Genomic DNA, 26,277 nt, shown 5'->3' with positions numbered 1-26,277 from the left:
AAGGAGAAGCTGTGATAACCAAGGTGTGGTTTAGATATGATGTATGGGATGGAGGAATGTGGAAACACAAGTTCTCTTTTGAATGTTTAACCCGAGAATCATGCATTTTGGTGATTCATGGAAAAATGATGTTCATCTTTGAAAGGTATCTTACATGTGTTAATTCTGTTCAAAGAAAAGGAAGGAACAGACAGTTTCCAATAATCTGCTCAGCAAAAGGAACGTATGCCATGAATAAATCTGCTGGCTTTTTTGTAAGCCTGGAAATTGGCATGTTTAAAAAGTCAAGTCATGAGTCCAACAGTATTTCATTGTTTATTATATTGTGACTAAAGATATTTTATTTTTTTCCTATTGTGTTCCTAAAGGGAACACACACACACATATATACGGTATATATATATATATATTCATTATTATTATTTATTTTATTACAACGTGAAAACAAAGTAGCTCAGGATAAAAAAAAAAAAAGTATAAACATTCACATAGGCAAAATCTGCCTATTAACACAAATATATTGATTGGTGCAAAACAAGGCAAATAACACTGCACGAGGGAATTACTGAAAATATCTATATTGTATTGTGTTTTGCCGCTTTCACAAAGACACTGCAGTCTGTTTTGGGACACTGAGGAAGTCATACGTTATTTGGGATATATCAAAGGGCTTGTGAATGTTGTCTGGAGACAAGAGGTAGTGGAGAGATCCTTCTTTCTCACGGTTTTGCTTCAGAAAGTCCGCAATCACCTTCCAACGGGAAGCTTCTGTTTCATCATCAGCCCACTTTGATGGCAACAGAAAAGTTGATTGCAGAAGAGGGTATACGGTGTCATGGTACACATGAATAAAGGCACTTTTCAGAAACTCTTTGTCTCTCTAAATAAGAAATACAAGATTAGAAAGCCGCCTTGATGGGCTGGTTTGAATTCAGCATTGGGGAACTTTGACGTAGTGGCAGGCTAAGCAATATATGGTCATATAGTGTGACGGAATACCCAATATTTATGCCCTAGATGGGTGTTGTTTCAATTGTATTCGCTGGGCATGCACTTAATCCTTGCTTTGTTTTGTTTTGTGTATGTATATATAATAACGTTTCCCTCAACCCTATCCTTACAATCCCTTCTTCGCATACTCCTCAAAACAATGCACAGTGACTCCTGCAAATCATCCAGCATGATTAGTTTTGTACCCAGATGATTATTAAATTATAAAATATGTAATGAAAATATATTATGTTGTGTTAATTAAAATATCATTCCATGATAAACACTGGGAAATATGTATTATATTTTCAAGGTGACTCTCAGTTGCCTGTCTGAACAGACAAAATGGCCTGTGCCTAGTTTTATATATATAGTATATCATATAGGTTATCTGCACTGGTTTACTTTGGGAAGTAGGTTAAGCAGGAGTCAGCTTAATAATTTAACACCCACATTATCATATTCCCTTTTTTTTTTATCTAGCCCTGCATTTTCCTTGACACGCTATAACTCTTATTAATGCACCATTACATTTGTAGGTTTCTTACAGTTAAGTTAGTGGAGATATAAGTAAGGATACTGAAAGTTAGGTAAAAACTAAAAGGAAAAAGAACAAAGTAAACAGAGTGTAAATACCAGATCTTGGGAGGGGCAATTCTATGTCAAGTATATACATAGCAACAAAGAGGAGCTATATACGGAAAGATGTGTTAAGTCGCATTATAGGCTATGAGGCTACAGCAAGGATTTAACATTAATATTCAGAGTGGACAAGCACAAAAAGTGTTTTGCTTCTCCTCATGTTTACATTTTGACTAGAAGGTAAAAGATATGTGGCTGGGTTTACACTAACTTATTGGGAAATCACTATTCGGATTGGTAGACATTGACATGGGTAGGTTAACGTTGAAAAGCATTGTAGATTTTACCAGCTTTGCAAAAACATCCCCTTTTGGGTAGATTTGGTTGTCCGCAGTAAGGTTCACCAGCTTATTCAGCCAGTGAAATCAAGTGCTAAGAACCACAAATTGCAAGGTGCGTTCCTGCCAAATTATACTCTGTTAACGGCTAATTTAAAAGTGCAAATCACTGGTTATCTCACCATTAAGAATGGCAACAAATAAAATTTAGTGATGAAATGGATGGGCAGTTGGCAGTCGAGTCTTATTATGCCTAAATATGATATACAGCAACACAAAAAGGCAAGGTAGTTTTCTCCCCATGTACTATTATCGCTTCCTAAATATACCGTATTTGCTCGATTATAAGACAACCCTGATTATAAGACGACCCCCCCAATCTGAATATTAATTTAGGAAAAAAGAAAAAGCCTGAATATAAGACAACCCTATAGGAAAAAAGTTTTACCAGTAAATGTTAATTCATCTAAAACTATTTTTTTTAATAAAAGCTATGATTGAGAAAAATATTTTGGTTTTATTTCCTTCTATTTTCCAACCTGCCCCCCAGTTATGCACATCTGCCCCAGAAATGCCTTATACCCCCTATATGCCACTGTGCCCCATGATATGCCTTTTAACCCTCTAAATGCCACTGTGCCCCATGATATGCCTTTTAACCCTATATGCCACTGTGCCCCATGATATGCCTTTTGACCCCCTATGTGCCACTCTGCCTCCAGAAATGCCTTATACCCCTATATGCCACTCTGGCATTTAGAGGGTTAAAAGGCATATTATGGGGAAGAGTGGCATATAGGGAGGTTTAAGGCATTCAGGAGGCAGAGTGGCGTATAGAGGGTTAAAAAGGCATTTCTGGAGGCAGAGTGGCATTAAGGGGGTTAAAAGGCATTTCACAGAGCACTCTGCCTCCAGAAATGCCTTATGCCCCCATTTAACACTCCCCCGCCCCCCCCCCCAAACTTACCGGTGCTTTTGACTCCCCTTTCATGTAGCCGGGGCAGCGTGTAGATCCCACGCACTGACGCTGCAGCCGGATGGAAGTGTGGCTAGCAGCGGGGGTTGTCTGCGTCCATCGCGCAGACCTTCCCTGACTGTCAGAGATCCCCGCACTGGTGACATCTACACGCTGCCCCAGCTACACACCGGGGACTCAGAAGTGGGGAGACAGGAGGATCCAGGTCCCCTGCAGCTGCGGGGGATCTGGATCTTAGTCGCCTCATAGTCTGACCTATTTGAGGTCTGATTATAAGACGACCCCGAATATAAGACGAGGGGTATTTTTCTGAAAAAAACCTCGTCTTATAATCGAGCAAATACGGTATATTTTTAAAAAACATTACTTTTGAAAATGACTTAACTTCTACTATTACTCAAAATAAATGGTATCTCCATATGAAAATATATATGTAAATGTAACAAGTGTACTAAATACACCATTCTCAAGAGGTACGCTTTAAATCATTCAAATAAAATCAGACATTTGAGTCTCTTAGAAGCAAGTAGCAGCTAATATACCTTTTCCGATCTCTTCATAGAATTCTGCTTTTCAGCCCATCCGCTCTATAATGTTAGAAAAATAATCAAACACGCAATAAATCTCTCACAACATTTATACGTATCCTGTGGATATAATGTGCAGACATGAAATTAATCAGTGAATTCATAGTGTATAGCAAGCTTTTCTGTTAACCATAAATGTAATTCAAGCTCCTGTCTGATTGGCTAAGCAAACCAAGACACTAAAAAAATCTACTTTAATTCATATAGTTTTATTTTAACTATTTTCAACTTCTTTTAGTTAAATCTTGGATGAAATAAGCTCAATTTATCTCTCATTGTGCAGAGTTAACCCCACCATCATCAGTTTACCAGAAATTGCATTCCATCTGCCATAGACAGTGTCAAGCATGCCACAGGTATCCCATCACTCCGGATGTAACAGAGGCAGTTGCCTACCCCAGGGGCATGGTCTTGATGCCCCAGCAATGCAGTGGTGTACAGCAGGAATTTTATTACTTTGGTCCTACATGCAGGTAATCCTCTTCTCCTGACCGCTGCCAGGGTATATTTCTGAGTGGCGCACTTGCACCCCTACTCAGCTAAAATGTTAGGGCAACGCTTGGCCTATATTTTACATTGGAACACACAACCAGTATTAATTCCCGTTATACCTACACATACCCTCACTTATCCTGTAGCACTTGCCCATATAAGAACTATCTTTATTCTCTGCAACTTGCCATGTCCTGAGTCCTGCGTCGGTTTCGCTGCCTTGCCATGGAACCGGTTTGTCTTATGCTGTCGCAACCCGTCATTGAATCCTAAAGCATGCACCAGACTCCCTCCTTGCCTTGCCTTGGCTTTAGTTTCTGGCGTATACCTTTGTACTGACATCTCAAGCCCTGCTCCGGTATAACGTACTATCGCCTGCCTTGACTAAGATTCAGTTGAGCGTTAAGTTATACCTGCGTATTATACCCAGGATTTTACTGTAGCATTTTGCTAACATACCCTAAGAGCATCCATGATATCAGGCTGCTCCATTGCTCCTGGAAATGTAGCTAGAAACGGGTTGCTGATCAGATCTAGAACGAAAAGAAAATGGAACAAAGATATGTATGACATGTTTACTTAGTGAATCACCCAATGGCATATCAGAAAAACATTCTAGGGATTATTTCTCAGTACCCATGATACAAGTGAAAAGTATGTGTTTTTTAATCCACAACTATGAAACCTTCTTTCTGCCGGAATTCACACACTGTTATGTACAAAACAAGCATGCGTGGATTTTAATCACAAATGTCAGAGCAAAGATCACTACTACAAAAGTACTGGGTGTGGAAGTCATACTACTACAGTTATAAACCAACACCAAGACGTAATGTTGATACAGATAAGAAAAAGTACACAATTAAAAAAAAAAAAAAAATGCGGTTTAAAGGTTAATCTGAAAATAACCATAAACACTGTATTACCTTAGTGACATAACAACCTTATACATGGCAATAAGAGTCCCTTAAGGACAAAATGTTTAGCCCAAAGTATACTAACGGGTTTGTAAGTTTGTAAACTAGAAGTCAATAGAGAGATGAAGACCAGAGAAAGAAAACACAAGTAAGAGATGAAATGCAAGTGGACTGGAATGAAAACCATTCCACTGCTCAACTAGTTAATGACGAGCGGCAGGACCGATATCACAGCATCAGATCAATAGCTAATGTGGGCTCTTCAGATAGGATAGATACAGTAGATTGTAAACACTAGGGGTTAAACCAGCAAGTCTATGGCATCCCTTGGCCTCTGTCGGAGCAGGAATGAGGACAGAACAACTTCTTTATCCATGAGAGTGACGTAAGTAACGTTAAATTTTTTGGGTAAAACAGCACTATTAAAGCTGAAGTCCCAAAAGGACTGCAACTAATTAATAAGCAACTGTCCATAGATATCGCAGAGACCCTATGATTTCCTACATTTAAAACTAATACTTATTCTGGTTAAAAACTGTTCCCAATATCTACTTTACACACAAGCAAAACATTGTTTCCACTGTTGGTGTTATTGTAAAGATCACCCCAAAGCTCCTGGAGACCACTGGTGGTCCACAGTCTAATATACTGCTTGTAATATGTACCAGAGTACACAGTAGAGTATACTGACCTAGGCCAAGGGCAAGATTCTCGGGGGTAGCCCCTCTTCCGCAAAACTGTTCAGGAATAAATCTCCCTGGTGCACTGATGCTCAATGGGCCATTCGAGGAGATCAGAAGTCTCCCTTGTACATGCCCCCATAATAAATATAATTTACCCAGAACGGAGCATCCTTCTGAGATGGAGTGCCAGCTCTAAGATCACATCCCAGCATACAGCAGAGGGGATGGCAGCCGCAGAGATAAGCCACAAGGGGCACCTAACTTAGGACAGTGCCCATGCTATATACATATTTGCCTACATAGTAATGAGGTAGCACTGTTTGAATGACCGTATTTGCTCGATTATAAGACAAGGTTTTTTTTTTTAGAGCAAATGCTCTGCAAAATACCCCTGCCAACTCCACCTCCTTCCGGCTGCAGCGGAAGGAGACGTCAACCCGCTGCCCCGGCAATACAGCAGGAAATTGGAAGCACCGGTAAGTGTGTGTGTGTGCGTGTGCAATGGGGGCATGGGGCATTTCTGGAATGCCTTATACCCCTATATGCCACTCTGGCACTTAGGGGGTTAAAAGGTATATTATGGGGCAGTGGGAGGTATAAGGCATTTCAGGAGACAGAGTGGCGTTAAGGGGGCATTTAATAGAGCACTCTGCCTCCTGAAATGCCTCATACCTCCCTATATGCCACTCTGCCCCATAATATGCCTTTTAACCCCCTAAATGCCAGTGTGGCATATAGGGGTATAAGGCATTTCTGGAGGCAGAGTGGCACATAGGGGGTCAAAAGGCATACCATGGGGCACAGTGCCATATTGGTGTGGCAAGCCTGGGGGCAGATGTGCGTAACTGGGGGACAGGTTGGAAAATACAAGGAAATAAAAACAAAAAAAATATTTTTCTCAATCATAGCTTTTATTAAAAAAAATAGTTTACATGAATTAACATTTACTGGTAAAACTTTTTTCCTTTAGGGTCGTCTTATATTCAGGCTTTCTTTTTTTCCTAAGTTAATATTCAGATTTTGGGGGGTTGTCTTATAATCAGGGTCATCTTCTAATCGAGCAAATACGGTATATTTCACACCATTGAACAATAAAGGTTGATGTGCACTTTAAACAGAACGGTGCCCGTCACTGAGAGCCAATGACATAACTAATGTTAAACTTTGTTTCGAGGGGAAATGACAAAACGACTGTTTATAAGGTGTAACACAAATTAATACATAAAGTCAGATGTTAATCCAAAAGCTGCCTGTATCAATGAGAAGATACCAACCCTGGTGTATAACCGGTTTAACCGGGCTAATTAGTGTAATTATATGCCTTGGGTTCGATCGTATTGCTAATTATAGATTGTGCTGATGTATCTGGAACTCATTTGCAATGTTCCGATGTGTGCACTTATCCCTGGAAATAGGTACAAAACCTCTGAGACTTAAGTTAGGTGAAATGGGTTTGTTCTCGACGTTGTGTACAATGACTTCAACCAAAGGAATTTGGCATTCATGGACCTGATAGTTGTCTGTTAGGGCAGCATACATTAATATGACCTCATACGCCTACATGTATGCGATAAACTATAAATCTGATGAAAGCCTCTAAATCAAAACAAAGCCTTCTGTTCTCTTAGTGGCACAATGATGTGCAGTTCTTACAAGAATCATATCAAATGGGAGTGTATTTTTATTGTATGTATGATATTAAAGAAATAGAAAGAGAAAGCATTATTTCAGTTTGTAATTTCAAGTTTACAGATGACATCCGACGGAACACTGTGTGAAAAGCCACCGTTAAGCTCTTCAAAGCATATCAATGAACCGTACGAGTGTAAATCCATACCTGCGTTCTGCATGCTTACTCGTTCTTTCAAAAGGACATCGGCGAGGATTTGCCGATAGAACACCAGCAAAGGAATATAGCAAGTGCTGCCAAGTATTGTCTCTGGCAGCGAGCTGTGAAGCAGAAAAACCACAAAGTACTGAGTTTGTAAATAACTGAAACGAAGCCACGAGTCCAAATAAACCTATAATCCTTTACAACGGAGGGGAAGTGTCTGGAGAAAAAGACGCTACCTACTATCAGGTAAGCTTCCCAGATCCAATTAAATTGCCAGGTAAGACGATGATCAGTTATTTTTGGTACTCACTTCAACATTTCCCTCCATCTCACATTTAGAGACCGAAGTTTTACTAGAAGTCGTGGTTGTCTTCTTTGCATCATCATCTGGTGAAATACTCCACTGTTTGCTTAAAAATAAGAAAGGTCTTGGTGAGTTTCTTCTTAAAATACTACAGTATGGGTTTTAACACAAATTGTAACTAAACTACGCTGTATTCTGCCACTAAAATTAAAAGTTATCCCTCATGTGTCAAGAATATCCACGTTGTTTCTTTAAATAAAATGATCAAAGCAAACATTTATTATAGATTAAAAGTTATTTTGAACATTTGAGCCAGTGAGTTTCAACTGAGGACAGATGGATTTTACAACCGTAAGGTATTCAAACCACTTTGTTCCTGTTAGGAAACTGGAATGTAACCTCTTTACAGCTGATCCCAATAAAAATCCACTAACTTTGAAACCTTGAGCAGATGGAGACTTGATTCTCTCATACATGGCAACAAAGCTTTTCAGCCTATTTATGTAATCACAGATTTATTTTGTAGGTTCAGTAGCAGGGACATTTTATCAACAAAAGCTTTTACATACCCAAGTAAAACATAAAAAAATCAGCTCATCAGTACCTCGCCTTGCAATTGATGGATCCACTTCTACTCCTCTTTCATAAGGAGTACCGCCATTTAGAGTGAGCTCATATGTCCTACAATTAAACAAAAAGTGTGTTACTGTTGAAACGTATAGAGATAACACAAACACAACTCATAACATGCATGATGTAGAACAAATGGTTCCTCTAATCAGTCCCAGACCAAAAAGGACAATCTTGTTGTCTCCTGTCAGTTTATCCAACACTTAATACCACCCACATCTAGAAGCATTTCTTTTTCATTCATAGAGTTGTACAAGGATTTTGCTAAGCATGTCTACAACACGTGTCTAAATCTCTTGACTGGCATGGTCTATCATACTTGGAACACTTCAGCATCCCATTCCTAACTTAATAATGAAATTCTAATAAAGATGTTCCAAAGTGGTCCAAAATATTTTAGGCGAACCGTGGAATAATTTCCAACTAATTATTTATGTCCCCTTTCAACCGAGTATCTTTCTCTTTTTGCATCCTTTGCAGCACTCTTAACTGGAAAATAAGTCCTGAGGTAGACATGCTCTTTTGTAACGATGGGCTTGTCACTCACTCACACTCTCTCAAACACTCACTCTTTCATGCCCTCTCAAGCCCTGTTCTTCTCTCTTTGTCCGCTTCTCCATGAACCAGGCCTCCTGGAGCACTTCTGCAAAAGAGCCGAGTCTCTGGCCATACCCTGCCCCCCGTGGATCTGCCCTTTTGCAGAAGTACTCTGATTGGCCAGAATATTGCAGACAGATTCGCGAAGAAAGAGGTGAAGAAACGCTTATATCCATCTGCAATATTCTGGCCTCTTGGAGATACTTCCCGCAAAAGGACGGAGCCACAGCGAACACCAAGGGGACAGCCTCTCCCTCAGATAGGAAAGTACCTGGATAACAGAGCTGATACCGGGGAGAAGCAGTTGGCGGAGAAGGTAGGGAGATATCAACAGAGAGTACAAGAGAGTGTAGGTGAGTGAATGAGAGTGTGAGAAAGAGACTAATAGAGAGAATGAGAGAGAGTGAGTCACAGTGTGAGCGTAAGGAAAGCAAAAAAAAAAAAACTGTGGTTTTGATCCCCCCCCAATAGGGTCTTCTTATATTCAGGCCTTTTGTTTTTCTTTCATTAAGAGCCACAGTTTGTCGATCATCTAATAACTGATCAAATACAGTAACATGAACCAACAGCTTCCGATAGTTCAAACTACATGAATAATGCTAGCTATTAAAGTTCAGGAACCTGCCACGATTTCCAGCTGGGGTAGACGTTGACTGTAAAGTTATATTCTTCAGTGAAAAGCACACTGTGAGGAAGAAATGTACGTAGAAATACAGGCCAAGATATTATATGGGATACAGCTTCTCAAATTCAGAATTATATTAGTAGTTAATAAATTAATTTTAAACATTAAATCTATCTCTACTTTTTTGCAATTAGTCTGAGCTTAAGTATTTCACAATGATTGGAAGTATAAGGTGGAACATGAAGTCACCTTTTTACGACCAGTTACTGCTAATTTGACAATTTTCTGTTTCTTTTGTAATGCATAACAGTAATGAGTCTCTCTTTTTATTGTTCTCATAAAACACCACGCTATGGTACATTTAATTCAGCAAAGCTAGAAAGCTTTAGTAAAAATTCCCGGGAACTAGAAAACCGTAGAAATTTTCTTATTGAGTGCTAAAAAAATATTATTAAGCTTAAAATCTGTGAAGCACTGGTGACAATAACTATCTAGAATATGGTTATCCATTAATAAAAGATCTAGAGTTTCTGTACACCGCCCAATAGGACTGAAACCTCAAATATTCTATATACATATTTAATTTAATAAGGTGTGGTTTCAGAAGGCTGTGGTATTGAATGACACATGCACATTCTCATAAAAAACTGAATACTTATGTATAAAACCAAACTGCATAGTATTATGGTAACATAACAGCTCTGCATTTCAAAGTAAAGAAGAAAACATTTCATGTAAATCCAACAGGAAATTCACATGAAGGAGGCTCGACCTGCACAGCCAGTCAATACTAAACACATCTCTGGATATGTGGCCATGTCGGGCTACTGAATTAGGTGCCGGTCTTCAGATCAGCTTGTTACATGTACCCAGGGCCGGCCCTATAATGGGGCAGACTGGGGCAATTGCCCCAGGCGGCACTTCTCAAGGGGCGGCACTTTGCCGTCCCAAGTGCCGCTGTTTTGTCAGCTGATGCGGCTACCGGCGCCGGTTTTAACATAAATGTAAAACCGCCGCCGTTTAATTACTTGCCTGCGTGCAGCGTGCCGATCGGTTCGGCTCTTCGTTCCACCCCCTTGATGCGCATTGACGCTCAAAGGGGCGGGCTCACGCAGAGCAGGTTCCCGTCACCGCGTGACAAGGAGAAGATCTCGAGCGAGAAGAGGCTGAAGAGCACGTTGGTGGAAGAAGAAAAAGTAAGTATTTAAAAAAAAATAAAAAATTGAGGTGATAAGCGGACCGATGGAGTCGCGGACAGACATTCATGCCCCTAGAGGGTTGCTGTGGAGAGGGGAGTCAGGCGACATTAACAATTGAATATCATTGAAACGTATTTGCGGGCCTACTCTATTTCAATCTGAATATTTTATGAAAAAGGAAACTGAAATTGGTTCTTTGGAGCAGTTGCTGTTTGCTTTGTACCACCAATTTTGGTTCCCATTTCATATTAAATAGAATATCGCCAATATGGAAGAAGGGGAGTGAACACCACCTGCACACATTTCAGACATGGTGCCACCATGTCTGAAATGTGTGCAGGTGGTGTTCACTCCCCTTCTTCCATATTGGCGATATTCTATTTAATATGAAATGGGAACCAAAATTGGTGGTACAAAGCAAACAGCAACTGCTCAAAACAGCACAAATGTATGACCTCAATACCTCAGCACATGAGAGGTGAGCTGTCAGCTCAAGTGTTAAGCCTGTTAAAATGGCTGTTTATGGAGGTTATCATGAACCTCTGAAATCACTGTTTTTTCCTCCAAATATGTATAGGATTTTTTGTAATAAACCTTCTTGGCCTTGGAGCAGGTTTAATGTTAACATACACTGGCTGTGCCTTCTGTTTTTGAGGTAACTACAGCTAATAGCGCTTGTGGTTATCTGTCCTATCTGGTTATCTAAAGAAAGGCCTAATTTTAAAGGGTGGGAAGGACATAATTTTAAAGGAAATATTCATGCCCCTAGAGGGTGGCTGGGGAGTGAGGACACAACAGGGTGGTTAGGACGATCTATACACAAAGGGGGGGGTGATACACATGGGTATAGGGGGCATTATAATTAACCAGTACAAAAGGAGGGGCACAAAGGGGCCTGGCAGGGGGCACAGTCAGATACACACAATAAGCAGCAATGTGGAAAGCATTTTTTATGCTCTTGACAGGTGTCAAAGCCTGTCCTGGTGTGTATTTGTTTATCTGTTTCCTGGCACTTTACTTACTGTAGGGATAAATAGAACTTTGTAATTTTTATTTATCCAGAGACAAAACGCCTTCCTGAATTTCTAGTCACGTCAAAGGACAAAACTCCAGACATCAGTGTGAGGGAAAGTGAAGGTATTGTGTTATTTACTCTATTTCAATCTGAATATTTTATGAAAAAAGAAACTTAAATTGGTTCTTTGGAGTTTGTGAAACACAATTGCTGATTTCATTATAGAGGGGACTATACACCACATATTGCTCCTTACTATACTTACTATATCTTTGTTTTTCTCATTATGTATTTGCGCCCCATGTGGAGGAGTATGCCTTTTAACCCCCTATATGCCACTCTGCCTTCAGAAATGCTCTGCGGGGATCTGGATCTTAGTCTAATAGTCAGACCTCATTTGAGGCAACATAGATTATAAGACGAGGGGTATTTTTTAATAAATCTATTTAAACTATTTATATAAATAAAGCTATGTAAAAATATGGAGTTTGCAGTTGCATGTAAATTATCACTTCCTAATTTTAGTTTTAACTATCATGATATGACATAATGGATGTAGGACAGTTTTTGCAGAATTTTTTTCCCCGAAGCGGGGGGGGGGGGCAGCATTTCACACTTCGCCCCAGGCAGCACAATGTCTTGGGCCGGCCCTGCATGTACCTTATCTTGACTGCTCGCAATCTTTCGGCGATAACAAGTAGGAAGTGGAAACAAGCTTGCTGGACTCTACCTGCTTTTGTTGGTATTTTAATACTTAAGTGAAGATGAAGAGAAACCATGAATAATATATTCTATATAGGTGCCAGATTTGGGATCAAAGTTAATATAAATGTGACACCTCCTCTTTAAAGGAGACTAATATATGCTCTGGCCAGACATAGTTATTATGGCTAAATATGTAAAGAATGTTAATCCAACAAACACTTTCTAGCATAATAATTTCCTCTCCCTGGAAAAAAGGAAGTAGGCAAATCGCTTTTCTAGATTTTTTGAAAAGGTGCACTATAATAAATCGAATATATGTAAAAATTACCTTGAACTGGAATCTGTTTTCCACCAATAAAATTCTCATAAAATAATTATTGACAGCGTAATTTGGCAAAGACTCCATGAGTCCCATAAAATATATTCCATATAAACAACTGACAACAGAGAAGCACTTAACATTAACCACTTCAGGACCGGGTTGTTTTTCTTTTCTTTTCCAGGTTTGCACTAAATGAGCAGAGCAGTTTTTGTGCTTTTGCTATGACTTTCTTCAACTCTGATCGCCCACTAAGTCATTTAGTGCACCCACACTCATTATATACACAAATACAGCTGTCCTAAGAGTCCGGGTCGATTTACTTATCTTGTGCTATAAGGAGAGTACTACGCGGCTTGTAAGCAAGATCTGGTTCTCATGGTAAAGTTAGTTGGTTCTCAAAGACAAAAGGATGGTCCTGTTTACCATTACGCTCCTTATATATATTGTGACAGACCCTTGGTTGGGTATAGTAGTGGATATATACCGGTATATATATATATATGATAAGCATGTTGAATAAAATAATATTGTGAAACTTGCCAATACTAATCTGTTAAGGTAATGTTAAAAACAATATTACTTAATGTTTTCATTAATAGTCACAGACTACTATATCCTTACTTTGGAAGTATTGGGACGCCATTGACATTAAAAAGTTTTAAAAATGTCCAACCACAGCTCAGCTCCCCTCTCTCACCCGTTGACTGTAAAAGAGCAAAAGAAAAGAATCGTAAGCTGAACAAAGGATTTAGTTTAGTAAATGAACTTTATGCAACAGACCTCTGCCACTGTTGGGTCAGCTACCAAGTATCACGTCTGAACTTGGTTTTCTGAGAAATACATTGTTTAGACAAATACTACCCACTAATGTAGGTAAACATTTAAAGGGACAGAAAGTACTAGAGAGACTGCAAGAGAGACACCACAAATATTTAAAGGGACCACATCCCTTCCAATTTTCTGTGTCTCTTTCACTACTTATACTCTGGATCCCAACCTGTTATAACATTTCCGCAGGGTTTCTAACCTACAGCAATGATATATTGTGGGCTCATTGCTTGCAGTCTGTTTGTGATGCTGTAACACAATGTTCTTTTACTTTTTGACTTGCCAGTAAATATTTCCAAAATGAATTAGCCAGTAAGACATAGAGCTGGACGGCACAAACGCCCCACGCATCCCAGATCTGATTATTATCATTGCTGCATAGCATTTTAACACAGCAAGTAGCTGCATACAATGACACAATATTAAGTATCAATTTGAAACAAAATATCTCTACATGCTCAGTTCCAATCTAACTACTTTCTCCACTGGTTGGGAAAAGACAAAGTATAGGAAATCTTTTTCAATTTATTTGATAAAAGTTTTAGCTAAGAACACTTGACTTGATCATTGTAGAAGCACCCTTGGCTGAATAAGCCAGGCATTGTGGATACATGGAAGTTGTAGCGTACTTCATCTTAGTGAACACTCCATCAATGACTCTGGGTCATAGCCTTTTTTCCTTCCCCACCAGCTATTTTTAGATTAAATCTGGAGTAATACACTACTAAATTGATTATCTTTATCTCAGAATAATTCGGTCAAAAAAATACATGTTAAGGCTTTTCTCCTGACATCTCATCAGTTACTCTAGGGAAAAACTTTGCATGACTGTGTGACTTTACTTACGTTGCGGATATAGGTGACCCCCAGTTCAAACAGGATTCCAAGATCTGGAGACTGACTGCCAGACCTGACAAAACAATCACCATCCAGTAAACTGGGAAGAATTCCAGTGACCTAAAGACAGAAATACATACAAGATTACAATAGTGACAGTAAGCATTTACATTTACTAACTACATACACTCTTTCTAACACTTGCTTCTTCTTTTAAAGAGACCAACACTAATATGTGATAAGCAAAAACCATACACAAAACCATACTGTATTGTTTGACATTCATGATTTCTTTCATGGCTTTGCACGGATCTCACTTTCCTATTCCATATCAGTGACATTACATTACGATTTGTATTATGGTCCGTTTTCTTTTTTATTGCAAGTTTGCAACACTAGAAACCACCTTGTCTGCGGGTACTCAATACCTGCTAAGAAATAATTGCCATTAAATTGAGGGGGAGACACAGAAAGAGAAGAGATGACAGAGGAATAGAACTATGGTCACGAGGGAAAACTGGACACGAAGAGTGATTATCATAAAGGAGAGAAGTGCTGCGGGATGGACAGGAGATATATTGTATTTCTTACAGCACAGGACATACTGACATGAAAAAGCAACAGACCCAAATTCTGTTTGGCAAGACTACTAACGCCAGTAGCGACTGTTACATGGTCTGAAAAGCCTTGGAAGTCACAGAGTCATCTGTAAGTGTGTAGGACAGACAGCTTGATGGGAAATTTTTCAACATTTTCAAGACAGTTGCTGAAAACCTAAAGTAGCATTAAATGTATGGAAAACTTTTTTTTTTGCCGTTCAGAAAAGGAAATCAAACATTCGGCTTTGGAAACCAACAAGCAATGTTACTATCCACCAGCCACTTGGCGTTTACCCACTGGGCAAAAACATATCCTTCTTCTACCGAACAATAAGATGAAAGTCATGCTATGCACTGAGGCTACAGTGTTTCCCCTGTAACCAGAACAAGTTCAGAGAACATCTTGTCCACTTTTTCTATATCTAAAAGCCCTGACACGCCACACCGATGGGAGGTCTCAGCACCACTGCTCTAAAAAAATCAGTGGCTTCACTTACCCTTGGAGAAAAGGTCCATGTTTTGGAATTTTTGGGCAGCCATGTCGCTCTGACTGTGTGAATGTTGCTTAGGACCTTAAAAGAAATGTTTGACAGGCTAAATTGATTATCAGTGAATGAATACAGTCAACCCTCCATACTATTGTTTGTGCTGGACATTACTAACAACTTCACAAACTGATTTTTTTTCTTAGAGCAAGTAGACCAGGCAACTTAATATGGTATGCATTTAAATCACAGAATGCAAAGACAACCAGTAAACTATTATTAACTCTAATATTATATATTTCTAACTCAAAACTGATCAATCTGATGTTTAATGGAGATGCTGTTTCTTAGAGAAGCCTTTCATTCCACACTTTCATTCATTTTACTGGTGTTGGCATCCAAGCTTGTAATACGTAGCAAACCCCAGGTATCCGGGGAACGTATTGGGCATTCAGGAACATGTGATGTTAGGGGTGGACACCTTTAAATCTGTGCTAACAAACTGAACTCTTCTTATTATAGTATTTATTACTATTATTATTCTCAAAATAAAAGAAGCAACCATGTCCATCACAACAGAAAGACAATGAGCATTTTTTATATACAATACAGGAAGAATAAACACGCATACCTTGGTGCCATCAAACAGGCAGAGTCTCACATGTCGGCTAAGTATCTGGATGCTAGCCGCAGGCAGGGGTATCATTTTACAGCTCCATAATGTCAAAATCAAGGAGACGCGGGTGGGCAGAGCTTGAATCTAAAATATAATTACCCAGAAACTAAATTATTTTCTATTTTGGCAAAAAAAACATAATTTATAGTTTAAAAACTTAACAGAAACAAGAATAATGACAAGTAACTGGTATGACAAATGAAACATTGCCACCTAGGCAGGGAACTCTACAAATGTATACAAACACAACACAAGGATATACAGGTATTTAGATCATAGTATCAGTGTTAATATTCCAGCCATGAAATATTTTTGTTTCCTTATGCGTGTCTCTCGTTCTCTCTCTCTCTCTATATATATATATATATATATATAATATCCCCCCCTCCCCCAAAAGTAACTTCAGTCTCGTCAGTGTTATAATCAATTGCACTTGGGTCTTTATGAGGAAACATTGTACATATGTCATATGTTAACATGGCAGTTTTTATTCTACTGACCAATGCCTTTTAGGTGACAGTTGTACAATGTGATGTCCTTTAAAGCACGTACCTTTGAACAGATGTTAATAAGAACATGATTAACTCTAAAGTCCAATTAAGTAATTGTGTTGATTGCTCTACTTTTAAGTGTACCGACTTGTGTTGAACTGTTTCGTTGCTGTGTCCAGAAGGAAGATAATACAGAGTGCACAAAAGGAATACAAAGAAGTTTGCTCCCATACGCATTCCGGAAAAGAAAATTGATATTGAAAATTATATAAAATTCTAAGTCCCTGGCCCACTGTTCTGTTGTCCCCAAATAAGTGAAAGTAGAAGCATCATTGAAATTTTATATGAATATAAAGTTCATAATTTAAAAAAAAAAGGTCTTACGGCATCACTCTCCTGGTCCCATAACAGATCCTTAAAAGCTAGCTGTGAAGGGGTAAGTTCTGGCTGGAGGTATGTACTTGATCTATATTGTTTGCCTATAGAAAATAGGTACACTTGATATTTTGACAAAGGGCAAAATGATTTAATTAATAAAGACATTTAATACTATTCTGACATATAAAGCAACAAGCTACACAGTCTTGTCCTATTTTAGTAGTTCCAATAAGTGTTTAGGTTCAGTTACTCATAATTAACGCATGCTTTACTAATATGAATCAAAGCATTTTAATTAACTTGTTTGTTCTCAGACTGATAAAAGGGTAGTAAATTGAGTCTCTTCATCCTCCATTCTTAACTGTTCTATACCCTATTTACACAAAGTACATTGCTAAACGTCCTACCTTCTCCTGATATCACAGGTTATACAGATGAAGAAGAATGTTAGAGCAATGGAAACCAGTGGTATGATACAAAATTCCAGGTCAGTCCTACCTTGCTCTAGCAGTTGTGTCAAGGTTGATGAACGAAACCCAGCAGGTATTGTGCCCATTGCAACTAATGCATCTGTTGAACTCATCTAGAAGAGTAATTTCATAAACATATTATCACTTATAATATTGTAAACTAAATACACAGATAAACATGACATGATCTACATAGACCTAGCATTTAACTCTGCCGTGTATTCACTCCAAAGATCAAGTTAATTCCCCTGTAAAATTCCACCACATTGCTAGGCTAGTTGCTCTTAGTGAATAGTCCAGTGGTAATTACTGGCTTTGCAGAAAAGTGTTTCTCATCTTATCATACCAGTCAAGCCGTTCTACACTTAAACCTGAGGCTACAATGTGGATTTGTTTACCTCTTGCGTCCTCTTTGAAGAGCTCATTTGAGATACTGAATCTTCAACAGACCTAATGAAACAAGAGAACGAGGAGCACATGTCAGCTGCTATGGTTTACTAAATGCCATGGTGACATCCCTGGGCTTCAATATTTTTTTTTATTAGTTAAGTAATATTTTATTTTTCCCTTAATTTATTATTATTATTTCCATTTTGTGGAAGAGGAGAAAAAAATGTCTCACTCTCCTACTCCTCATCTGCATTGCCGATTGCAATAATTGCAATCAGCAAGTAGGGGGTGCAATGAGACCCTGCTGAGGCTCTCCTGTCCTCAAGTGAACTTCCGTTGTGTGCCAGTAGTGTGATGTGATCAGGCATTCCATGAATGTCTATGTACCGGCGCTTGTGGCGATACAAGCTTCTGCTGAAAGGCAAGGCAATGCTGTGAATTGATACCCCTGCCGTTGCAACAAAATCAGGATGTATCTGTGCATCCTAATGGGCTTCTTGCCACAGGTTTTAAGGATGTACAGGAACGTCCTAAGGGGAATGAAGGGGTTAAACAGTCTCGAGGGTCTGATATACTCTGCAGGAAGCCGTGAGGCTGTCCCGCTGCTGGGACCGGCTACCGGCAGCCTGATGGCTAGCCAGGGCGAGGTCTCTGTGCAGCTGTCCTCCTCGCGGCTCCATCAGGAAGCAGGCAGGCCTGTGGAGCATTTATGATGCAGGGCTAGGGGTGGGAAAGGCTAGCCACCAAATTTAACAATCCATCCATCGGACATTTCGTATGTAATGGCTTACTGGCAATGCTGACCGCGATGTTGACTTCTGCTGACAGAGGGGAGTCCAGGCAGTCAAACGACAGCATGATCTCTTATGCAGCGGCAGAACCCGCTTTACCTTCTGTACCAGAATGGGGTTTCTTTGTGTTGTTTAAAAAAAAATTATTAACCCTAGGTCTAAGGATTTGAAAACACATGTCAGAGGTTCAATGTTTGCTGTAAGGTCTGTCAGGTTATGGTTACAGATGCTTATTAGAAGCATCCCAAAATTGGTAAGCAGCTACAAAGTATATTTCTGAATGGCTCTTAACTACACAATTAACATTATGAAGTATTTTTTATCTCCATAGGATTGGATTTTGGTGAACTGGGGGGTCGAACAATACTCACTTTTTCATAGCGGCATCGGCCGTGTCCTCTGCCTCTTCTTCACTTTCCTCCTCACTGGGATCAGGACTTTGCTCACCTTTCTTGTATACCTACAAGTAATAATATTTATAGAATTATTATTAAGAATTATTTCAATTAAGAGTGTTGAATTACATAACAAACCCAAATTATAATTTCCTTAAAATGCTGAATTTTCTAATCTCTATCACCTCTATTTTATTCTGTTACTGCTTAAAATGTATAAGGTCTGATAGCTGTCCATTTTTTGCTAAGGTAATAATACCGGTATATATGGTTCTTTCCATGACTAGATGAATGATCTCACCTGCAAGTATGTCTTTGGTACAAGTCCTTTATTTCCCTTAGAGTTTTCAGCTACCCACCAGCCATCAGGTTTTTTATCCACAATATGCAGCATTTCACCTTTCTGCACAAAAGGAAAGAACATAAGAAACCATTACTGAACACGTTCACAGCCCAAGTGCAAATGACTGGGACCCAGCCAAAATATTTCATATAAATCTAAACAGACGAGCCTGGGTATTTTTATTGATTTATATCGCTCCATCATAGCCCACAGGACTTAGTTCAATTTTCAGTGAAACATTCAGTAGGCATCAGTATATTTTAGTTTATGCTGGAATGACCGTTTACATTTTTCTCTAAATGAAATGAGGCTTGGGTTTACTTTTTTGAAGCTGTTGCATCTGTAGCATAAAAGAATATTGCCCCCTCCAGTGGTAAAATGAAAAATGGATACAGCAACATCATCCCAAGAGAAAATCGAGTCTTTAGTCAAAGTTGATTCCTTTTATCGGACCAACATAGATCAGATTGAATCAACTTTTTAATCCAAAGAGTCTTTGACCACTTTAACAGAAGGGCAATGAGAGGCTTTTTCGCTGCTTTGTTATCTAATATGTTTTAGTAAATATTACCACACCTCAAAGATAATATTCTCTTCTATGTAACACCTTCCTTTACAAACGGACATGTCACAGAAAATAGTAATGCTTATTAACCCAATAATATACCAAATGTATTACTAAAAACTTTGATTAATTCAGTTTACTAGGAATGATAGATCATCTTTCTGCTGAGCTTGGAAATCTCCCAGAGTAATATATTCTCTTATGGTCAAATTAAATTCATCTTCTTCCTCATCATCTTCTTCTTCTTCACTCTCCTCTTCATCATCGTCATTCTCCTCTTCTTCTTCATCTTCTTCCGTTTCACCTCCGCTGGCTCCTTCTGATTGTTGACTAGTGTCAGTCTGTTTTCTGGTTACAAGAAAAACAACAATGAGTTTGTTAAAAATAAAGAGTCGACTACAAACATAGAAACAGACTTAAATGTATCCATGCTTCATGGTTGAATGCCTGTTAGACAAGTTAGGAGCCAGGGATTGTATAGCATCCTAAAAATTCAATAGAAATGTAATATAGAGAACATTATGTTTTTACTCTTTTTGTACTAAATAATAATTATGTGACATATTTACTGTCACAGAGACCATTCAGCCATTTACCCAGGATGATCGTCTCCATGTACCAGGGCTTGTGCCATCTCCTGCAGGCTGCGTGAGAGCTTTAACAAGCGTTGGCCTTCCTCTTCTTTCCGCCGTTCATAGTTCCCAACAGGTGCAGGTTCATCATCCTGAAAGGTATCACACAGAGCGGTACAATGATCCATATAGAACATACTAAAGGTACTGCACATCAAACCACTATCCTTTTGAAGATATCATTCATAGAAGATATTAACAGCAGCTTAGCCAGTTTTAGCCTGTCTTGAACAGTGACTCCAACACCACCATCACCACACTCATACAGCACAATGAAGATGATCCTGGTCCATACACAAAGTACCAAATTACACCTAACTCACAATATGGGAGCAATAACGAGTCTATACATTCTTAGCATATTTCGCCAGCATTTGGTCATGTTTAATATATTTTAAGAATATCATTCAGGTTAAATTGCAGTGTATTCCGAGTACAGAATTTTTTATGTATATATATATATATAGTACACTAACTTTTTTAATTTGAAATACTTGTCATATTATACTTATCCCAGACCTTCTCCAGTAATAAAGTATATACCAAGGATTTCACAACATACAAAACTACTATCCCCTTAATTTTCCATCACCTTTACCCACCACAACGTTTGTTGTTGGTTATACATACACACACACATATATATATATATATATATATATATACACACACACACACACTCCCATTCAAAATGTTGAGGAACACAGCAGTAATGGTTGCTAATAAAGTGTCTATGTACACCCAACACAAGATATTCCATTAAAAATCAGCTGTTTCGAGCTGTTTTATATAGCCATCAAATTCTGTAGCGCTGTACAATGGGTGGACAGGACATAACAAGTAGTATATAACATAACAAATTGACTTACAGAGACGACAGGTGAGGAGGGCCCTGCTCATACAATAGTCTTTTAAAGCATTAGCAACGTCTACAACTGTATTTCTAATCCATTTGATGTTGTTTTAATTTTTGAAGCTCTTTATTCTACAGTCATCCTTTTTGGCCTGGAGTCACTTACCTTTTTTAACTTTTGAAGAGCTTCTCTGTTGTTATCAATCAAGCTCTTTAACTGTATACACCTACATCAAACAAGACAGTTTAAAAAGAAAAAGTGAGAGAACGGTTCCCGACACTACAAATGCTTAGAGTATCAGTAGCAACGCTTTATCAACCATTAATATCTACTACTCATCAATCATACCAAAAGTAATTAAACTTAAATCAAATATGAGCTCAGATGAACCTCTGGGCATATAAATCAATAAATACCCCTGTGTAATTAGTATTATTACATTTTATTTGCAGAGGACCATCATGACTATGACAATGAAGGAGAGGACAAATTAGCATTTACTTTAATACTGCTTGCCTACAGTCTTACATAGTTACATAATTAAGTAGGTTGAAAAAGACAAAGCCTTTATGTTTTAAGTACACATATCCATTGATCCGGAAGAAGACAAAAGAAAGAAGGCAAATTTGACTTTTTTCCAATAGTGTCCTAAAAATGGAAAATGAAATACTTGTTGACGCCAAGGCAATCTGATTTTCCGTGGACCAACACTACAAAGATGATGCAGGCAAGCTGTTTCGGGGCACTGACCAGATTTTTGGGACAAAGATGGCACAGACAGGCTGTTTGGGGACAAAGAAGGAACAGATAGGCTGTTTGGGGCACTGACAAGCTGGTTGGTGGCAAAGATTGCACAGACAAGGTGTTTGTGGACAAATAAGGCACTCACAAGATTTTTGGGGTCAAAGCTGACACTGTGGCACATGTTGCTTGGTGAAGTCAGGGGGGTCTCAGGGCAATTTTCACACAGGGGCCCCCTGGTTTCTAGTTACGCCCCTGTGCTGCTAGATATAGTAACTATCATCACAACCTACATGTGCCTTACCTCTGGTAAAAGTCATTCTTTATAGAGGGCTCCAAAACATCCTTACGCAATGTTTCTTGCAACAGGGCATTAAACTGAAAACAAAGCATTGTGTTATATGAATTTGGTGTCATTTCATCTGTTAAATGATTAAAATAGTTTTCAAATAATACATAACCAAAAATAACTCGCTCTTTCATTTTTCAAACTAACACGATGTGTAATTATGAGATATTACTATTTTTTCTATTGATTAGGAAGTAGGAAGAGGCCCCCGGATGCTGCTGGGTGACTTACAGTAAATCTTTACAGTAAATATCAAATGTGACATAACAACCTAAATAAAATAAAAAAAAAAATAAAAAAAAAGATAACCTGTAAGAAAGCTCAGCAGCTTAGTAGTTAATAACAAAAGCATGACTTGATAAGAAACATGCAACAGATTCTAAAAACAGTTACAATGACTTTACAAAAGCACCTTATCAGTTTGGTGTTTAATAATAACCCTATTAATATTCCTTTTCTTTTTTACTTAGAACGAACACATAAAGGAATTGCGTACTAGCATGCGCAGCTAGTGTAGGAAAACAACGAGTGCCCTATTACGTAGACCAGGACCATGCACATAAAATAAAGTGTGGGTATTTCAGATCAAGGGTTCTACTCTATCGTAACTGGCTCTGTTTGGTAGGTTTGTAACTAATTCACTAATCCATTATGTAATAATGATGGCATGCTGGGTTTAAGACTTTTCCCTATATCCAAAGGTGGGATTAAATTTTTTTTTGTAACCACTTCCGAGATTTCGTACTAAAAAATAAAAACCTCACACACACTCAGTCTCTCACACACACACAGACTAAGGCAGTTTCTCACACACACTCAGGCAGTCTCTCTCTCACACACACACACACACACACACACACACACACACACACACACAGACTCAGGCAGTCTCTCTCTCTCACACACACACACACAGAGACTCAGGCAGTCTCACACACACAGACTCAGGCAGTCTCTCTCTCTATCTCCCACAGAGAGACTCAGGCAGTCTCTCTATCTCCCACAGAGAGACTCAGGCAGTCTCTCTCTCTATCTCCCACAGAGAGACTCAGGCAGTCTCTCTCTCTATCTCCCACAGAGAGACTCAGGCAGTCTCTCTCTCTATCTCCCACAGAGAGACTCAAGCAGTCTCTCTATCTCCCACAGAGAGACTCAGGCAGTCTCTCTCTCTATCTCCCACAGAGAGACTCAGGGAGTCTCTCTCTCTATCTCCCACAGAGAGACTCACAGAGAGACGTAACTCTCTTGCACACAGAGACGTTGTGTTAATTTTTGAAGCTCTTTGGCGCGGGCCGCATGTTGGACGCCCCTGGTATATGTCGTTTTCACCTTTTTTCAAAAAGTATTTTTTTTACAAATCTATGATGCCTCCTTTGATGTTTTATCAATTGCATTTGTCACATAAAAAAAATCTCAAGCAATCATCTAAAAAGCACCAGTGCATAACTCTGTCCCCAGTTTCCCATAGGCATCTTTGTCACTAACTAGCTTCCCATAGTAGCATGTTTAGTGACAAAGATGCCTATGGGAAACTGGGGACAGAATTTGCCTTTGCCCCCACTTTCCCATAGGCATCTTTGTCACTAAACATGGGACTATGGGAAGGTATTTAGTGACAAAGATGCCTATAGGAAATTGGGGACAGAGTTTGCCTTTGCCCCCAGTCTCCCATAGCCATCTTTGTCCCAGCCTCCCACTGCCAAGTATGCCCCCAGTTACTTCAACTTACCTGACCGAAGACCCCCGATGTGCAGACAACCCCGCTGCTTCTATTTCGAATCGACAGGGGTGGCATTTTAAGAAGCCGTCCCTGTTGATCCGAAATAGAATTGAGTCAGCTGGCCAGCACGACTTAGTGACCTTCGTGGGCGGTGATAGCCCCGTTCAGTGAGGAGGGTGGGTGGAGCCGCCGGCAGCAGCGGGGTTGTCTGCATCGCACAGACGTCCGCTGCTGCCGGAAAGGGGGATCCAAATCCCCTGCAGCGCCGCGGGGGATCTGGATCCTAAATCCAATTATAGGCTGCACAACCACTTTAAGTGGGGGGGGGGGGTAGTGCGGCCTATAATAGGGTAATTAATAAACGGTTCACCCGAACCGGCTGAATCCCACCACTGCCTATATCCATACATTCTCCAGAAATAATTATTTGACTATGTAAATTTTTGCATCCTTCATAGGTTTTGCCAGAACAGCTAACCATATTTAAATGTAATATTCCTAAAATCACTGTAAATGTGTGGCTGATAAACCGAAGGCTTATTCTCCAACTGTTGGAGAAGCTTTATTTCCAAAAATATTTTACCTTAACCTGATGTGTAATTATCAAGGAGTTGTGGTGGTTTTATTAATGTTATCTTAATACACCCTACACTCCCAGTATCATATAACTGGAAATGAATCACTAGGCTGTAACTTTCTTTACAACACTACACCCTGGCGACTAATATCTGCAGTCTATGGACATCGAAATCCGGCATCCAGTGCTCTTAATAAAATTAGACTTCTTGTGTAATGATGTTTTGAAGCACTGCTTGCTTACTAAAGGCAAGTCATCGCTTGTTAAACACGACATGGTTTTGTATAGTTATGTCAATAATACGTAACATGTTCCCAAAATAACTTTTAGTCATTTGGACAAAATGTAGGTATTTAAAAAGATTCTTCAATGATATACAAAGCAGCGACTTATGACGTTCCTTGTTCCTGTCTCCTTGTAAGGGGATACAGGAGAGTATCGGGGTCACGTGACCCCAAAGGTGAAACAGAGACATGGATGTGTAGGTGTGTGTGTGAGCACGGATGTGTAAGTGGGTGAAATGGAGTGTGTGTGTTAGAATGAATGTGGATGTGCATGTTAGTGAGTACGAGTAAGTGTGTGTAATTTGTGTGGGTTTATATGTGTGTGCCAAAGTGTATGTTGGAAGGGGGCAAGGGGCAAAGAAGTCACAGACAAGTTGTGAAGTTGGGGAGCCAGAGGGGAATTTTCACACCAGCACCCTGTGGTTTTTAGTTAAGCCCCTGAATCAGACTTATGTTCTGAATAAAATGGTCATTCATCTAGGCAAGGGAAAACAGTGCCTGCATGGAGGAGCCCTATATAGATGCACCTTTCTAAAGTTTTCAAGCTTAATCTTTGCTTTTATTTATTTATTAATAATTTTATTTTTAAATGCCTCTTTGTTATTTAATACACCCGTAACAATGTTATAATATTAGTTCCAGAACAGAAAGGGCTCTCTTTAGGTACCATATTTATATAAATATGAACTTAGTAACAAAGAGATTTACGTGAACAGATGCAATTACACTTAATGTAGGTATGGTGTGGGGTAGTTTTCTTTTATTAATCTTAATTATTAATATTTATTTAAATACCCCCCACCCCACTCTAAACCTTGAAAAGGGAAAAAACCTCTAATTCTCTCCCTGACTCGCAATCAGGGTAAGGCAGTGAGACTGAATACTAAGATTGTTGGGATTTCGCACGTGACCAGTGAACACAGAAAAAAGAATAATCAGCAACATCATATACTTGTTCTTTTTATCCAAAATGTACCAATATATCACAGTAATATCAATTTATGTACCTTTCTTTCCAGATCATCAGTCACTTTAATGGTATTTTGCAAGGGACCTCTTCCCTTTTTGATAGACAT

The 26,277-nt window shown here is 39.1% G+C and overlaps 1 protein-coding gene across 1 annotated transcript; it reads right to left on the bottom strand.

Annotated features, from left to right (window-relative positions):
• Positions 1 to 601: 601 nt before the first annotated feature.
• On the bottom strand, positions 602 to 26,277 carry LOC149303346 (nephrocystin-1-like). The gene is made up of 20 exons (XM_089481538.1): positions 26,209 to 26,277; positions 22,576 to 22,649; positions 21,696 to 21,756; positions 20,641 to 20,768; positions 20,185 to 20,392; positions 19,438 to 19,539; positions 19,113 to 19,201; positions 17,959 to 18,010; positions 17,589 to 17,673; positions 17,097 to 17,191; positions 16,177 to 16,305; positions 15,558 to 15,632; positions 14,471 to 14,581; positions 13,418 to 13,500; positions 8,308 to 8,384; positions 7,710 to 7,809; positions 7,403 to 7,515; positions 4,425 to 4,498; positions 3,429 to 3,473; positions 602 to 880 (listed from the first exon to the last, which is right to left on the bottom strand). The coding sequence occupies exons 1-20, from the start codon at positions 26,275 to 26,277 to the stop codon at positions 602 to 604; spliced, it is 2,049 nt and encodes a 682-aa protein (XP_089337664.1).

The sequence above is a fragment of the Sceloporus occidentalis genome, unplaced genomic scaffold (genome assembly GCF_023333645.1).
Source record: "Sceloporus occidentalis isolate IW3139 unplaced genomic scaffold, rSceOcc1.0.p SCAF_15, whole genome shotgun sequence".
In the NCBI taxonomy this organism is placed as follows: domain Eukaryota; kingdom Metazoa; phylum Chordata; class Lepidosauria; order Squamata; family Phrynosomatidae; genus Sceloporus; species Sceloporus occidentalis.
Note: the sequence above shows the minus strand (reverse complement) of the source record. Positions and strands in the feature narration are given on the sequence as shown.

What these genes read in the sequence shown, in the direction of transcription:
- LOC149303346 (XM_089481538.1), bottom strand. Translation starts at nt 26,277, where the DNA reads ATGTCTATCAAAAAGGGAAGAGGTCCCTTGCAAAATACCATTAAAGTG. An exon ending in CTTCAAAGAGGACGCAAGAG is followed by an intron (nt 17,674 to 17,958) that starts GTAAACAAATCC and finishes TTACTCTTCTAG; the next exon opens with ATGAGTTCAACAGATGCATT. An exon ending in TCCATCAATTGCAAGGCGAG is followed by an intron (nt 7,810 to 8,307) that starts GTACTGATGAGC and finishes CTTATTTTTAAG; the next exon opens with CAAACAGTGGAGTATTTCAC.